Below are 16,853 nucleotides of genomic sequence, written 5' to 3'. Positions count from 1 at the left end.
TGAATTTATTGGTTGGCTATAAGTAGGAAAATACATCAGTAAAGAAAAAAGACCCTGTATATAAATATAATACTAGCTAGTTACAATTTGACCAAGAAGGTTCCACTGAAAATAACAGTAAAAGCCCTTGTTACCACCAGTCCATATGATATATATTCAGTTTCCCATCACCCTTATCAAAGAGCTGCCTGGGCAAATGTGACATTCTTTGAGCTTATAGTGCAGATAATGTGCTGGGTTTTGTTACATGAATGGTAAACAAGAGTTAGTCCAGTGCATTACACAATATAATGTACTGTGAATAAAGACTAGATACTTTTAGACACTACTTCAACATACCAGTTATTAAAAATTATGTAACCAAAAAGAAAAGCAAAGTGAACATCTTAAAATACTGTTTATGAATGGTGAAGAGACATCTGCTAAAGGTGTTCTTGGAATTATCTGCAACATTTGTTAATTGTTTTGCCTAGGTTGACTTTTGTCCTTATATATGAGCCCAAAACCTTAGAAGTCATAATGGAAACTAGTTGCATAAATTTAAATTGTACAGAGTGAAACTCTAAAACTTCAATGTTATTATTGAGAACTTGAATCTCAGAAGACCTTTGAAATTTTAATTTAAACATTTAGAAGTGCATTCCATCCAAATTAATAATGTCCCTAAGTTTGAAAGTGCTAATAACCCCAAGTAAGCTTTCCTGGTTGTCACTAAATCAAAAGAAAAAAACACAAACACATTTTTGGAGATGTTCTTTGCCTATCTTTGGGACTATTAAAGTTGCACTCGACAATTCATTTCTACAACTTTAGCTTAAATTATGCCATAAATTAACTTGACAAACAATATTTAAATTCTCAAGGTATAAATAATTACCACTAATATGGTAAAGCTGTACGTCAAGAGATTTGCAACAAGGCCTTGAGTGCCTCCAAACACCTGGTCTTTAAAACAGAAAACATGCCTCAAACTTTTTGTAAAACATTTTGTAAAATGGATTTATCCAGCAAAAACACTGAAATTACATTATGGCAACACATTAAATATATTTGTTACAGAATTTTTGAAAAAAAATCTACACTGCGAAAACATACTAGTTTTTATTGCATTTTAGAAAGTATAGACTATTGGAAATTATTTAAGACACAGAAAGTATCTAAAACATGAAACCTTGCTTAACAAAAGCATCATAGTCTATTTTGGTGTGACTGTTTATTCCCTATAGACCCCAAATATTTCTTCCTCTTTTGAAGGTTAAATTGTAAATCTACACTCTTGGTTCAATTTATCAGTGTCCAAATTAAGGTGGAGAAGCTGTTCAAACTGATCCACATAATGCAGTATGCCTGGAAGAGGCAAAACAAGTATTTTCAAGACATAACAGGCCATTATATCTTAATATGCTGCCCCAAATTCAAATATATTACAGACAGTAACAAATACAGATGAATACATTTTGTGTAAAGCTCAAACCTTTAGCATCTAACAAGTGCACTCTAGTTCCAGCATCTACGAAAAGATTACATCCTCCATTAACAATTACAAAATGAGTAAGTGCTCCTCCCCTCCCCCTTCCATAAAGCTCTCTGGACCTGTGATTACATAATGCAGATCGTAGGAAAGGCTGCTTCCTCGGTCTCATTAGTCCAACCAGCTCCAGCTCACCTTCACTGGAAATTGTCATGATGCATATTACCAACACAGTGTTTAGGGAAAATGAGTAAACATACCTTTTATTCACACTTTACAAAAAAAAACAACAAATAACAAAAACTCCATAAAAAGTTATGTACTGGTTCTACATCAATACCAGCTTTCCAATGTACTGATTATAAACTGGACGTGTTTGGTGTCAGCACAACTTCAACAAAAAGCAAAAAAACAAAACCAAAACATCACAATGAAATCTTAAAAAAACAACAAAAACCCTCAAAGGAAAAAACAGGTCCAAGACAAAGATTCAAGATCAAAACCCTTTGGAAAATTTTCTAAAAGGAAAAAAAAAAAAAAGAATCATTTATTTAAACTATGTAATTTTATTTTCTTTTAAAAACAGAATAAGCACATTTAAGTGCGGACCATTTTTCATAAAATTTTACGTCATTATCCAAAATGACTTACTCTCTGTATAAAAATTGTTAGTAAGAGTCGACATTTTTTTCCCTAATGCTCACACGGTTCCTTTTGCTCCCCTGCCTGCAGCTGAAACAAAAGCAGTTTGACCAAGCTCCCTCTGAATTCATTTGACTTTTGACAGAAGAATGAATAAATGAGAATAGACCATGTACACGTTCACTTTGCAAAGTTAAAGCTGGTTTTCATTTCTATTCTACTAATGGCACTACGGGCAAAATAGAGGGTGTGATGTAACTTTTATCTTGGTTGACATACTAAAATGACTTAGTCATTTTAAAAATGATCTGAACAATTGTCTTAGGGACCTGTTTTGAAAATGCATCTAATTTATACTGCTTCATAAATGGAAAATTACTTCTTCTTAAATAAGGAATGATTTAAAAAAAAAGACTAAGGAATACACGGACAACAAAAAGAATTCACATGATAGTAGTATTCTGGGTGACAAGCAGCACGCTGCAATGACACCGAGAAGCAGTGCTTGGATCTGGTGAGCAAAGATCCAGGGACCCACCCTATAAACATGTCCCAAAATGCGTTATCTGATGCTTCACAATGGAAAAAAGCCACACCTCATACAAAAGCATTTTCATAAAATTCTCACAAATGTTAAACAGTATTTTAAAAATATAAAAGAGGATGCACAGATTTTCTCTGCATGCACAGGCAGTGCTTGGTGAGAACAAATTTAGGCAGGCACAGTGGAGATAGGACAGGAAGTGTCTCAAAAAGGAGTTAAGCTGTACCTAAGCAGCTGTATTTTTTTAACTTAAAAAAGTTAAAGATTTAAAAATATCAGAATGTACATATATCAACCATTACATTCAGTCCATAAATGCCTACAGATCATCACTGTTCAGCTTATCTGTTCTGGTAGATAGTCTTCGTAAAAATTCATGAATAAGTTGCCTCTGGTCTGAAAACATCCTAAGGTTTAAGCAGATTTATATTTAAAGAACCATGTTCTCAATTTAAAAATAAAGTAGTACAAAAGGGCTAACAAAACCCTAAGAGTGCAAATCATGAGCAGAGAAAGTCTGTTGCAGCTTCTTTTATAAGCTGGCCTTTATAACACATGAAACAGGTTTAAAAAAAAATTTAGCCTTAGTTTACAATACAATCATTTCCAAATGATTCTTTTTAGTACAAAATTTCATAAATCAGGTCTTCTGTGGATCATATACAATCATAAAGGCTAAATTCAAATTCTATATTTTACAAACAAGTCTGAAAAAGGAGGGAGTAAAGTATGGAAGAATGGTCTCTGGATGTTACTACTGGCCTCAAAAAAGTAGTGCTACAGATTTCTGTGCAAAGAGAATATGCTCTTCAAACATTTTCCTATTTCAAGGCATGAAAATATTATATTGGATAGAAGAAATAGGAAAATTTCTTATAACAAATTAAAGATAGGTGCAAACACACCAATCCCTGTCTAGCAGTATAAAGCATATTGGGCTCAGAATTTGTCTGTTGCTAGCACCTGGCTTTCATACTATATCCTTATCAAATAATCAGACTGAAAATTCAAATCATTCTTAAGCAAACAAAAATCCTCAGTGGCCATACCTCACTCCCCTATGTTCAGATTTTCACAAGTTTACAAGTGAACTGAGGCTGTCCTCCGAAGGTGCTTGACTACCTCCTGCCAGGAAGGTGGATGCCATTGACTTGGGGCAGGAAAGGCAGTAAGAGCTCCAGTTGTGCAAAAAGTGAGAAGTGGTCAGAGGGGATGAGGGGGTGTGGGCAGCCACTGATGTTATTCTCAACCAGCCAGTGGTGGTCCAGAGGGCCCAGGATGCCTAAGGTGTTCAGCTGAGGTTTAGAATAGAAAATGTAGTCGATTATACCCTGAAAAACAACAGAAAGAAAGATATAAGCACCACGTAAGACAACATGAAAATCCTGAGTGCTTTCAAGACATGTCTTTACAGTCGCATTTGGTGAACAGAACTAAACAAGTGAAACTTACTAGCTTGTAGGATGAGATCTGTACTACATACACCAAATGGTTCCTCCCACAAAATGTCAAATCCAGCAGAATGAAGCATTCTTCGTATCTGGATCTTTAACAAGACCTAAGACCCTTCAGGATGCAGCCTCTGCTTCTCTTTCCTAACCTAATTTGCGCCACTTTCCCTGCTGCCACACTAGCCTTTGGAGTGAGAAAGGGGTGAGGACGGGAGGGGAACTTATAGGTACCAAGCTCTTTCCTGCCTCAGGACCTTCACACAGACACACACACATTCACTCCATTCAGCCTGGAACACTTGTTATGATAGCGATTCCTTCTTCTTAATATTAGGTACCAAGCTCTTTCCTGCCTCAGGACCTTCACTCACACACTCACACACACACACACACACACACACACACACACACACTCTCTCTCTCTCTCTCTCTCTCTCTCTCTCAGTCACTCTCCATTCTGCCTGTTACACTTGTTATGAGGTCAATTCCTTCTTAATCTTTCAATGTCAGGTTCAATTGCTTTCCAAAGACCTTCCTGAATCCTGCTCCTAACTACTTACTACTTCCCACCATTGACTGATTCACTTCCCTTGCTAATGGCCATCTCAAGGTGTCATTAGCTCATCTGTGTGGTTGAGACTTGTCTCTCTCATCACATCTCAGCTGCATGAGGGCAGGGCTGTCTCTACCTGCCCCCTTCTCTCTCAGCAGCGCCCCACCACGGCATCTAACAAACTGTTCCCATCTGATGGTTCTGCTCCTCTCCTCTATATGCTCTTGGCCAAACGCACTCTGAAGCACATTCGAGTGTCTTCTTCCTGCCTCCATCAGCAACATAAAGAGAAAAAAACCCTAAGCTTTCCCACCCTTTGGCTATCACCCATGCCTTCTTTTCAATGTCTCCTTAAGAAATTGAAAGGAAGGGGCACTTGAGGATAAACAGGGGCTTTACTTTCTATACTCTAAAATGTAAGAGCTCCAGAGATACTATCTAAACTCTTATTTACACTCTGACAGTCTAACCTAAATTATTACTTTGCCAGCAGCTTAGAAATAGAAAGCTAAGAGTTAAGAAAGCAGAAATGTGGGCCAGGCGTGGTGACTCACACCTGTAATCCCAGCACTTTTGGAGGCCGAGGCGGGTGGATCACGAGGTCAAGAGATCGAGACCATCCTGGTCAACACGGTGAAACCCCGTCTCTACTAAAAATACAAAAAATTAGCTGGGCGTGGTGGCGCGTGCCTGTAATCCCAGCTACTCAGGAGGCTGAGGCAGGAGAATTGCCTGAACCCAGGAGGTGGAGGTTGCGGTGAGCCGAGATCGCGCCATTGCACTCCAGCCTGTGTAACAAGAGCGAAATTCTGTCTAAAAAAAAAAAAAAAAGGCAGAAACGCAAAAAGTAGTTTAAACGGCAGTTGAGCCAGATGCAGTAGCTCCTGCCTGTAATCCCAGCACTTTGGGAGGCTAAGGCAGGAGGACTGCTTAAGGCCAGGGGTTCAAGATCAGGCTGGACAATATAGCAAGACCCTGTCTTTAAAAAAAACCAAAATCACACACACACAAAAAAAATTAGCTGGGCATGGTGGCACACACCTGTAGTCCTAGCTAGTGGGGAGGCTGAGGCAGGAAGATTGCCTCAGCCCAGTTCAAGGCTGCAGTGTGTTATGATCATATCACTGTACCTCAGCCTGGATGACAGAATGAAACGACATCTCTTTTTCTCTTTTTTTTAAAAAAGGACAGTTAAACCTATCTACAGAACAATGGAGAAGCCCCCCGCCCCCCACCAAAAAAAAAGGATAGTTAGACACAAGAAAGTGACATAGCCCTAAATAAAAAAAATGATGAGAGTCTGGCAAGGTGCAGTGGCTCATGCCTGTAATCCCAGCACTTTGGGAGGCCAAGATGGGTAAATCACTTGAAGCCAGAAGTTCGACACCAGCCTGGCCAACATGGTGAAACTCTGTCTCTAATGAAAATACAAAAATCAGCTGGGTGTGGTGGCGCACACATGTAATCCCAGCAACTCGGGAGGCTGAGGTATGAGAAATCACTTGAACCTGGGAGGGGGAGGTTGCAGTGAGCCAAGATTGTGCCACTGAACTCCAGGCTAGGCAACAGAGAAAGACTCTGTCTCTGTCTCTGGGGCAAAAAAAAGACGTATCTTAGAAACATTTAAAAATAGCTAATAACCACATTTTGACATTCAAAAGAATTTAGTTTCAGTTAAATTAAAATGTAAGAGAAGGAACACCTTACCCCAACTGCCACCCATTACTGGCTGAGTGCAGTGGTTCACATCTGTAATCTCAGAACTTTGGGAGGCTGAGGTGGAAGAATCATTTAAGGCCAGGAGCTCAAGACCAACCTGGGCATAGTGAGACTCCATCTCTACAAAAAATACAAGAATTAGCCAGGCGTGGTGGTGTGCACCTGTAGTCCCAGCTACTAGGGAGGCCGAGGTGAGAGGATCATTTCAGCCTGCGAGGTTGAAGCTGCCGTGAGCTGTGATTGCACCACTACACTCCGGCCTCACTGACAAAGTGAGACCTTATCTCAAACATAAAACAAAGAATATTGTTGTCAATGAATTCAAGACTGCTTCATTCCAGTCTGAACACACATTCACTTTTTTAAAGACATAATAATGCATCAGAAAACTTGCCAGTAAAATAGAGGTTTGAAAAACTTATCATGATGTCTCAAGACACACCTTGAAATCAAACGTGTAATTCGTGTAAGGCATCAGACCACTCTCGTAGGCACTCTTTAACTTGAAACCATGAGTGATCCTTCCATTGGTGGTTCCATTCTTCCCATGACAGCTGAAGTTTGTGAGACTTTCATTATACCTCAGCTCCTTAAAGTCTTTGTGATTTGTTTCTACTCCACCCGTGCTCAAATATTCTACAACACCTACAATGAAGACAAATTTTTTTATTGTCAAATATAATATAAACAAAAAGTAATTTTAAAAGATCATGTAATAGTAAAAAGTTTTAAACCACACGTATTCCCATGTTCCAAAACATTCCTTTTTATATTTGCCAGGACTTGTCCAAATCTATTTTTACACAATTGTAATCACAGAATATTGAACAGTTTACACTTTGCTTTATAAACGTGTCTTCCCAAATATCATTCTTTAATGGCTGCACAATGCAATTGAGCTGGCGGATAATATTTACTACTAATTTTGTAAAATGCAAGGTAGTTTCCACTTTTTAAAAATAAAGATAATACCACAATCAACATCTTACTGTGTAGATTTCTGCTTATGCTCAATTATTTACTTGGTATAAAATCCCAAGAATAGGACTGAATGTGCCACTTTATAACACTGCCAACTATGGAAGAGAATACCGCCAGCTAGTTACAGAGCAAACTTACCCATCCCTAGTGAAGTATCTTCCCAATTTACTAAGCACAAGATGGGCTCTACAAATAATATTTTAATTTGTATTTTATTCACCAATTAGCAAGGCTGGACATTTTCTGACCTGCCTGCTATTATAATACTGTATTTCACAATGCTGAAATGGGTCTCGGATGTTAATGTTTGACTAGATTTTCTCTTTATTCCTCAGATACTTTGTAGCTACACAGAAAGTAGAAAGCATGTAGACAAACTGCCAGAGACTAATACTCAACTGCTTCGGTAGTAGTAATAACCAGATAACTTGATGAGCTGGAATAAAGAATTACAGAAGATTTTAGATAGCTTTATTTTCCCTGAAATCAAATTTTAACTCAGTTTCTTTCTTCTCCTTCTTCTTCTTTTTGAGATAGCCTCACTCTGTCAACCAGGTTGGAGTGCAGTAGTGCAATCTTGGCTCACTTCAACTTCCACCTCCAGGGTTCAAGTCACTCTTGTGCCTCACCCTCCCAAGTAGCCGGGATTACAGGTGTGCACCACCACGTCTGACTAATTTTTGTATTTTCAGTAGAGACATGGTTTCACCATGTTGGCCAGGCTGGTCTTGAACTCTCGGCCTCAAGTGATCTGCCCATCTCAGCTTCCCAAAGTGCTGGGATTACTAGGCGTAGCCACAGCATGCAGCCAGTTTCTTTCTTCCTAATGGTTCTATCTATTGTGATGTCAATGTGTGCTTCCAAATGTGCATGTATGTGTGTGTTCATGTATACACTGAAGTCCAAGTAAAAGTATTCCCGTTTGTATAAGAGTATAAATGAGTTGAAACACAAAAAGGAAAAAACAGTTTGTTATTACAAGAGCTATTGTTTATTGTATACTATCTATCTATAGAAAGCATTCCAGATCAGGCTTTCTGTACTCTACATTTTAATAAAAGTCAAGATCCTTGCTCTTTGTTAAAATCACTCGACTGGCCGGGCACGGTAGCTCACACCTGTAATTCCAGCACTTTGGGAGGCTGAGACAGGCAGATCACAAGGTAAAGAAATCAAGACCATCCTGGCCAACATAGTGAAACCCCATCTCTACTAAAATACAAAAATCAACTGGGCGTGGTGGCCCACGCCTGTAGTCACAGCTACTCAGGAGGCTGAGGCAGTAGAATTGCTTGGACCCAGGAGGTGGAGGCTGCAGTGAGCTGAGATTGCACCACTGCACTCCAGCCTGGCACCTGGCGACAGAGCAAGACTCTGTCTCAAAAAAAATAAAAAATCACTTGACTTAGTTATGTGTGTAAATAAAGGAGCTCAATTTCCACCTGAGGTATATTTTTCTAATCAAGTTACAAATACATGCAAAATTGAGATTCTATAATTTTAACTCGAATTTAAACTGTGATTATACTACCACATGCTGGAATCTCAAAGAAGCTGTCTTAATAACCATAATTATCTCTGACTTGGGGATAATAAAATATTTTCTTTAAAGAGTCATTTTGAGTTATTGCCTATGTGTTTTTATTCAAGATGATTACATCCTTCTCTTTAGGTTTCATAATACCATTTCATCTTCAAAACAGCCCCTCTACCCCGACACGACATTACAAACCTACTCATAGCTGCCATTACAAACGGAATTTTTATTTGGACTTAATTTGGAATGATCAGAAACAATACATTACTAAATCATTTTATGTCAAAAGTATTCTACATAAAACACATTATTTTCTTACCAGAATCTGGCAAAGAATTAAGATCTGCACATAACACAAGTGGAATAGTTCCAAATTCTCCCAATACACTGGATTTGATGTTACGAGAGGCTTTATCAATAATGTTCTTCACTTCTGAGAGGAACATCATAGTTTGCACCAACTTCACATCAGAGTATTCAGGGTCCCAATGCATGTGAGCATTAGCCACAAGAATAAGTTGTTTTTCTGTTCCAAGATGTGGCTTTCCAGCTATATTAGATAAAAACAAAACAAAGAAACAGACAAAACCCGCCCATCAGCCCATATATTCTTACAGTGTCTGAAAGCAAATAATCTCTGAGTCCCAGAATAGAAAAGTCACCTAAAATTCCCACCTGATGACTAAATGTGACCCACAACAAACCCAAGAAATAAACATCTAAAACTGGGTTGATGCTTCCAGCACAGGACGTTTGCTACTTGTACAAAAATAGCCCCATCTATTTGGGACAGCTTGAGTTTTAAAATTCTGTCTCCTTCAAACTTTTGGTCTTAGTTTGGATGTCCTAAATCAAGCCTCACAAAATTAAATCTAAACCCTCTTTCTTAAATGTAAGACAACTCTAAGTCCTATTTCCATCTTTTCTATACTTCACATTAAATATCCCTATTCCAACTGCTCAAGTGACAAAGTTTCAGCTCTTGGCACAATGGTCACTTAAATATACTTTCAATTTGAAGAGGTCCATTTATCCAAAACTCAAGACCTTGAAAACAATTATTTTAAATAGATCAGGAAAAGAAGTTAGCTTACAGAAATATCCTTGCTGCCAAAAAACTATAAAAGTGTATGGCGTTCTTACCCCTGAGAGGTTACTTTAATATTTACTTCAACATTTCTTTTACATAAAAAATTCTTAAGAGAAAAAAAAAGTTTTTTAATGCTTTTCAAGGTTTGTAATACTTTAACGGGCTAATGCTTTCTCAAATCTTAAGCTTTGTGGCAGAGAAAAAGAGATACATTTTAGAAAAGACAAATTCTCACTGAGTTTCTTCAGGTGTTAGACAAGACCATTAATACACAATGAAATTTCTGTTTTCTATTCTTTTGAAGATGTCTAGTCAGAACTATTAAATTTTGGAGGTCAGTTTTACAGGAAGTGAAAGGGCCACTCACATGACATTTCAATCAATTCCTTTCGAAGTTCTAGCAGTACTGCAACTCCAATGTTATCTTTTGTCATGACTCTGTTCAGCATGGCTTCAGACCCTTCAGAATTTGCCATGGCCAGCTGATTAAATTCAACAGTGTGTTTCTGAACCAAAGTAAATCTAAAACAAAAACAAAACACACACAAACAAGAGTTGGGAACACCAAGAGGTTAGCTTTGCTGGAACTGTAGTTTTCCCAAACTTCCTGAACAGACATGATGGCACTTAAATCACATTATGGAAAACCCTTCACGTTTAGCACCAAGCTTCCCACATCCATTTAAAGTTGCGCTAAGTCTGTGACTGATACAAATAACAATTTGAAAATTACAACTTAAAAAAATGTAGTCATCGTTTAGGTTTTATGTTGGAATATTTTACCTTGTAATTTTTAAACAATTCTTTTTTAAAGTATGGATTTAAGAATCCCTGCACCATCCTAGAGGGAATTTTAACTATTTGGTGATTCAATTAACAATTGGAGTTCAACCCTAGCAAACACCTGAAGAAACAGCAGTACTTTAAGCATGTCTCCAAAACAAGGTTATTTTTGATTATTAAAAACAAACAAAAATCCCCTAGGTCAAATAGCATTATTTTCTTGAGTAATAACATAGTGTCTTATTCTCTCATTTGCCAATTAATTTCCACACCCTTGGCACCCACCCTGCAAATGAGAAAATTTTCTTTTTTAAAAACAAGATGACTTACTTTTCTGTCTTGAAGAATATTGCACAGCCATCAACATGTTTCCTTTCTTGTTCTGACATTGTCCTAGCTCTAGACTTAGGACTAAAGAATCCATTATAGCCACGTTCTTTCAGTTCTACCAGAAAAAAACTGTAATACTGTTCCGTTTCAACCTCCTGAAAAATTGTAAACAGAACAGTTATTTCATATGACAAAAATTAGTCCTGCATATTGACTCTTATGTATAGTCTGAGAGCTTGAAATAATTTCAAAGGATTGGTCTGCAGATAAGAATGTAACATCTTTTCAAACCAGGCATGGTGGCTCATGTCTATAATCCCAGCACTTTGGGAGGCAGAGGCGGATGGATCACTTGAGACCAGAAGTTTCAGACCAAGGCTGGCCAACATAGCAAAACCCATCTCTACTAAAAATATGAAAATTAGCCGGGCGTGGTGCATGCCTGTAATTCCAGCTACTAGGGAGGCTAAGAATCGCTTGAACCCGTTTGCAGTGAGCTGAGATAGCAACACTGCACTCCAGCCTGGAGGACAGACCAAGGCCCTGTCTCCCACCCAAAAAAAAAAAAAAAAAAAAAAGTAACATCTTTTCAATGCTATTTATCTGAAACCAACTGGAACACCTACTTGTCATTTTACAGGTACCAGTTAGTTGCCAAGGGCAATTCATTAGTGTTTAGGAACAATGAATGGAAAGACACATACTTCTATGCATGTGTATTTCCCTTATGTCTTAGAATTATTGTGGACTGAGAATCACAGAGATGGAAGGAACTTTGTATATCGTAACTTCAGACCCTTGCGGACAAAGTAACATGTTCAAGATTATGCAAGTGACTATGGGAGCTGGACTGAGAACCCAAAATGATTATGTGCCAGGTCAGTCCTTTTTACACTGTGCCTTAATTGTTCTAGTAACATGGTCAGGAATACAAAGTTTATAGCTTGATCATGCCAGAATTTCAGTAACTTTGCCACCCAATTCAAAAATAGTGTGCAGGGACATTGGAGGGAGGAGGAAGGTGAGTATTTAGCAGTCATAGCAAATGTATAAAATCCAACTTAACTCGTTTGCTTATTTTGCAACACAGTACTGCAAAGCAAAGCAGATAGTACTCCCAGGATTCACTAATAACATAAAAAAAAAACAGTGCTTTAAGAACTACCAGAGCTGAAACTTCAAATGTATCTGTGTAACGTATTCCTAGTTTGCTCCTTGCTTTATCAATGTTAGGTCAACTCTCTTCTGTCTGACTTACCTGAAGACTTACGATATCAGCATTGCAGCTCAAGATTTCTTGAATAATGGCCTTTTTCCTGTAGTCCCAGTTTAGTGCCCATGATGGACAGTAGCCGTATAACTGCCGGGTCGCATATTTATCACAAAGAACATTATAGCACATGACAGAAAACAAGGCTGTAGGAAAGATAACTTTACTTATTCACACACGTGGCAGAAAAAAATATAGAATTTCAGTAATGGTTTTCACTTAAATGTTAAGTTTGACTGCATTCATTCAATCTATAGCCACTGAAAAGCTACTATATGCCACACATAGGGGATATAAATAAACACGGATAATGCAAGCAGGACAGATAAGTGAACAAGTTAGAATACAACGTACTACACTTGCTACAGAGGTAGGCACAGAAGGTTTGGAAGTGAAAAGTCTAAGCTCGTGAGCCGTTCAGCCTCTGAGCCTAACATTCCTCATTTCTAGATTCCTTCTACCATGCCACCAACTGTTAATGTAGGATAGGCAGTTCCCTTAATAGGCATGTCTCATTTTCTTCTACAGCACAACTGTTATTTTATGTAAAATAAAAAAGGTATCATAGATCAAATTTTGTTACACACGCCATGAAAGTTCCCAAACTATTTTCATAGAATTTAGGTTAAAAGGAGATTAGAGGTCATTAGTTCAATTTTCCCCTTAAGTAAGGGTTTTAGCTCTCTTATAACTCAGTAGTGTCAAATCCATTTGGAACATGCTAGGATTTGGAAACTTCTAGAGAAATATTTGAATGTATTCATTTTAAGTGAATTTCACCAATACATTACAGAAGAGTTTCTCAACAAGACAGGCACCACTGACATTTTAGGTGAAGTCTGTTGTGGAGGCCTGTGCCAGGTACTATATAGGATGTAGAGCAGCATCCCTGCGTCTCCAGCCACTAGCAGTCAGCAGCACTTCTCCCCAGTTATGACCATCGAAATAGTCTCCAGATATTGCCAAATGTCCCCTGGGGGATAAACTGCCCATCTGAGAAGCACTGCTTTACAGCACACTTTCTATATAGCACAACATAGTATATATAGAGGTCATGTGAGCAATAATTAAGTCTTTTTTTATTATCTCCCAAACTAAATCAGCCTTAAACATTCTATCTTAATGCTACCTGTTATCTAAGCACGCTGACGATACTGTTAGGCTTACGGAGACTGAGCAAAAATAACAGTTAAAAAATAAAAGACTACCAACCAGTTGGCCTTGTTCTATCTGGTTCTTGTAACATAATCCAAGACCTTGGAGGTGGTTGTTCTGTTGAAACTAGTTGAACAGAAAATAAAGAATTAAGCAATATTCTTACACATCTTCCTAATAAAAAGGTTTAAACAAATAACCACTTACTTCTTTTTGCAGTACCTGACAAATTATCAAGCAAATAGTTCAGCAGCCGTCTTGTTCCATCTGGTTCCTGATAAAGGTTCAATATATCCTGGGTAAGGGGATTTCCTGGAAATATTTTTAAAATAGGTAAAATGAAACTAGGTACTAAATATGTTTCAAAATTTTAAAATGTACCAATATTGCTGGGCGCGGTGGCTCATGCCAGTAATCCTAGCACTTTGGGAGGCCGAGGTGGGTGGATCACCTGAGGTCAGGAGTTCAAGACCAGCCTAGCCAACATGGTGAAACCCCATCTTAAAAAAAAAAAAAGGTACCGATATTATCAGATCATTGATAACAATGTTATAGTTACTAGTAAGATGTCAAACATATAGAAAATACCATTTTTTTTCAGTTTTTGATGTAAAAGTAAAAATGATTCATACCATGTTCTATACACATAGCCAAAACATGATTATTAATGAGCTGATGTCAATCAGAAATGCTCTAGCAGTGCTCTGTATCTGACCCTGCCTCGCCAATACTTTCAATAACACAGGTTGTTATAACAAACAGGAATGAATAAAACACACACGGAGCAGGCAGGTGACTGGGGGAGTGATCAGGAAGAGGAAACAGTGAAGGGAAGGATGAAAGCCAGCGTAATGCATCAGAAAATCAAAACTCTACAATGCCACAAGGCTAACAAGAAAACATCCTAATGACAAATGTACACTTGCACTTAGATTTTCTACAGTTAAACTGAATAAAGCAACAAAATAGGGCAGACTTAAGAATTAACTCGCTAAGGAGGGGGGAAAAAAAATCCCAGGGCCATGAACCACCTGTAAATTCAGTAACTGTTTTGTGCCAAAATGAGAGCAAATACAATGATTTACATATACCTATAAGACTCTGAAATCCTCTCAGAAGGGTTTCTACGTACATGAGAAATAACAGTACAAATAACAACAGTGCAGTGCACGGTTTCAAGGAGCAAAGTTTCTATCCATTCGACACAAGCGTCGTGTATTATTCTGGATGCCACGGTACCACTTTAAGAAAATCAAATTCTGCAGATTGAAGAAAGCAGATAAAATGGTCAAAGATCTTAACCATACAAAATGAAGAAAAATGAAAGGATATGGCAGATAAGAATGACCACAACCCAAAAAAAAAAAGAAAGAAAAAGAAAAAGAATGACCACAACCCAGAGGAAGTGGTTTTTTCCTATTCTCTCATAAAAGACTAGACTCAAAAAAGCAGAACAGAGAAATAAGCTCTAACAGGACAGGCCAAGGCAGAACAGAAGAGGTTGGCAAACATTGTTAACGACTTGAGACGCCCTGTGCTGTAAGCTAGTGGAGTATCCTTCAAAGAAGCTGAGTTGCGTGGATGGGAAAAATGGCAAAGTTCATGTACCTTTTTTTTGAGACAGAGTCTTGCTCTGTCCCTGGAGTGCAGTGGCACGATCTTGGCTCACTGTAACCTCCGCCTCCCGGGTTCAATTGATTCTCCTGCTTCAGCTTCCTGAGTAGATGGGACTACAGGCACACGCCACCACGCCCAGCTAATTTTTGGTATTTTTTGTAGAGATGGGGTTTCACCATGTTAGCCAGGATGGTCTCAATCTCCTGACCTCATGATCCACTTGCCTTGGTCTCCCAAAGTGCTGGGATTACAGGAGTGAGCCACCACGCCCGGCACTCATTTACCTTTAAGATCGCTTTCAGTTTTAAGATTCTAGGATTCTAAGAATTACAGAAAGTAAAAATGTGCTGCTCTAAGTGCAAAGTAGGTCTTGGCAGGAAGACAATTACAAGAGTACCATTCTCTCACATGCATGGTTCTTTATATCCCCCAAAGCCTTTTCATGTTTTCACTGAGTCATAATCCTGTGAGATAGCCAGTTATAACCTGAAATCTACCAGGACCCTTTGTGAAACGTATCTTGAGAAAATGAAGTCAACTGAAAACTTCTCAGTATCAAGTAAACAGCCCATTCTAACCAGACCTACAGTGACAATGTCTTTTTACTACTTGTCAGTACAAAAAATATTAAGAAGTGATCGCTTCTACCTATGTGATCCCCCTCTTATAAGATCTTGCTTTGTAAACTAAAAAGCATCCCCAAACACAAAGACCTATTTATGACTCTAATAAATGTATCTGAAACCCAATGGTGGATGTCACCTACATCTGCTTGCTTTTGGAAATTCTTTTAAATTGAAAATTAATCTATTCTTCACTACCTGCCAAAGAAAATAATATACATGAATAAAGTTAACAACAATAAAATGCTGGAATTAAAACATTACACTGAGTCGTGAGAAAGGAACAAAGTAAATGAGAGGTTACTTCAGGGTAGATGGAGTAAAAACACTTTTCCCTATTCTTCCCACTAGGTACAACTAACAGCACCGTATTATTATACATAAAACAAACAGACAACTCTGAAACGCGGAGAGATGGCAGAATAGCCAGAGATTGCAGGACCTGACAAACGGCACAGGGATGAGCTCCCTGGGTTTACTTCTTGCCTCAGATATCCCAAGCATGCAGCTAAGAAGCCAGTAACATGGAAACACCAATGGGTTCAGACCCAAAATAATCCTAACAAAAGCCAAAGGACCAGGGAAGGCCTACCTAAAAAGAAAAGTTTTAGGTAAGAATTACTCTACTCGAGCTTAACACTAAAGAAAAAAATGTGGTCCCATCTCTACTCATGCCAGCAATGAGCAAGTGGAGAGCCTAGACTTCTGCTGCAAGAGAAAGAAAGGAGGCGATATGGAGCTCCCCCTCCTCCCTCTGAGGTGGTGTCAGAGGAGGTCAAGTAGAGTCAAGACTTTCACCATCTCCCTGCAGTAATGAGGACACACCAATGCGGTGTCTGTGGAGACCACATGAAGAGCCAAAACTACCACCTCCACCAGCAGTAACAAGGAGTCCCTACTCCCAGGTGTCAATGAAAGCTAAGTGGAACCTGAACTTCTACCTCCACTGGCAGTAAGGAGACAGTGCCCTGGTTCCCTTGCCACAGCAGTGCTAGGGAAAGAAAACCAAGCTAAAGAGTTTAAATGAGATCTAGAGTCTCATAATATAAGTCCAGTTTCAAATGAAAATAGCTCACCACACCAAGAA

The 16,853-nt window shown here is 38.4% G+C and overlaps 1 protein-coding gene across 7 annotated transcripts in view; it reads right to left on the bottom strand.

The window, feature by feature from the left end:
- Positions 1-1,694: 1,694 nt before the first annotated feature.
- The window catches only part of CNOT6 (CCR4-NOT transcription complex subunit 6), an 88,554-nt gene continuing 73,395 nt past the window's right edge, over positions 1,695-16,853 (bottom strand). For all 7 annotated transcript variants that reach the window (XM_021676302.2, XM_021676301.2, XM_064376628.1 and 4 more), the window contains exons 5-12: positions 13,734-13,838; positions 13,584-13,652; positions 12,360-12,517; positions 11,102-11,256; positions 10,356-10,510; positions 9,218-9,448; positions 6,823-7,025; positions 1,695-3,988 (exon numbers count right to left, since the gene is read on the bottom strand). In XM_021676302.2, the coding sequence (XP_021531977.2) occupies positions 3,776-3,988; positions 6,823-7,025; positions 9,218-9,448; positions 10,356-10,510; positions 11,102-11,256; positions 12,360-12,517; positions 13,584-13,652; positions 13,734-13,838 (1,289 nt within the window). In that variant the 3' untranslated portion in view covers positions 1,695-3,775. The remainder of the gene's footprint in view (positions 3,989-6,822; positions 7,026-9,217; positions 9,449-10,355; positions 10,511-11,101; positions 11,257-12,359; positions 12,518-13,583; positions 13,653-13,733; positions 13,839-16,853) is intronic.

Source organism: Aotus nancymaae, unplaced genomic scaffold, assembly GCF_030222135.1.
Source record: "Aotus nancymaae isolate 86718 unplaced genomic scaffold, 86718_ANA_hifiasm-v0.15.2.pri h1tg000015l_1, whole genome shotgun sequence".
NCBI lineage: Eukaryota > Metazoa > Chordata > Mammalia > Primates > Aotidae > Aotus > Aotus nancymaae.
Note: the sequence above shows the minus strand (reverse complement) of the source record. Positions and strands in the feature narration are given on the sequence as shown.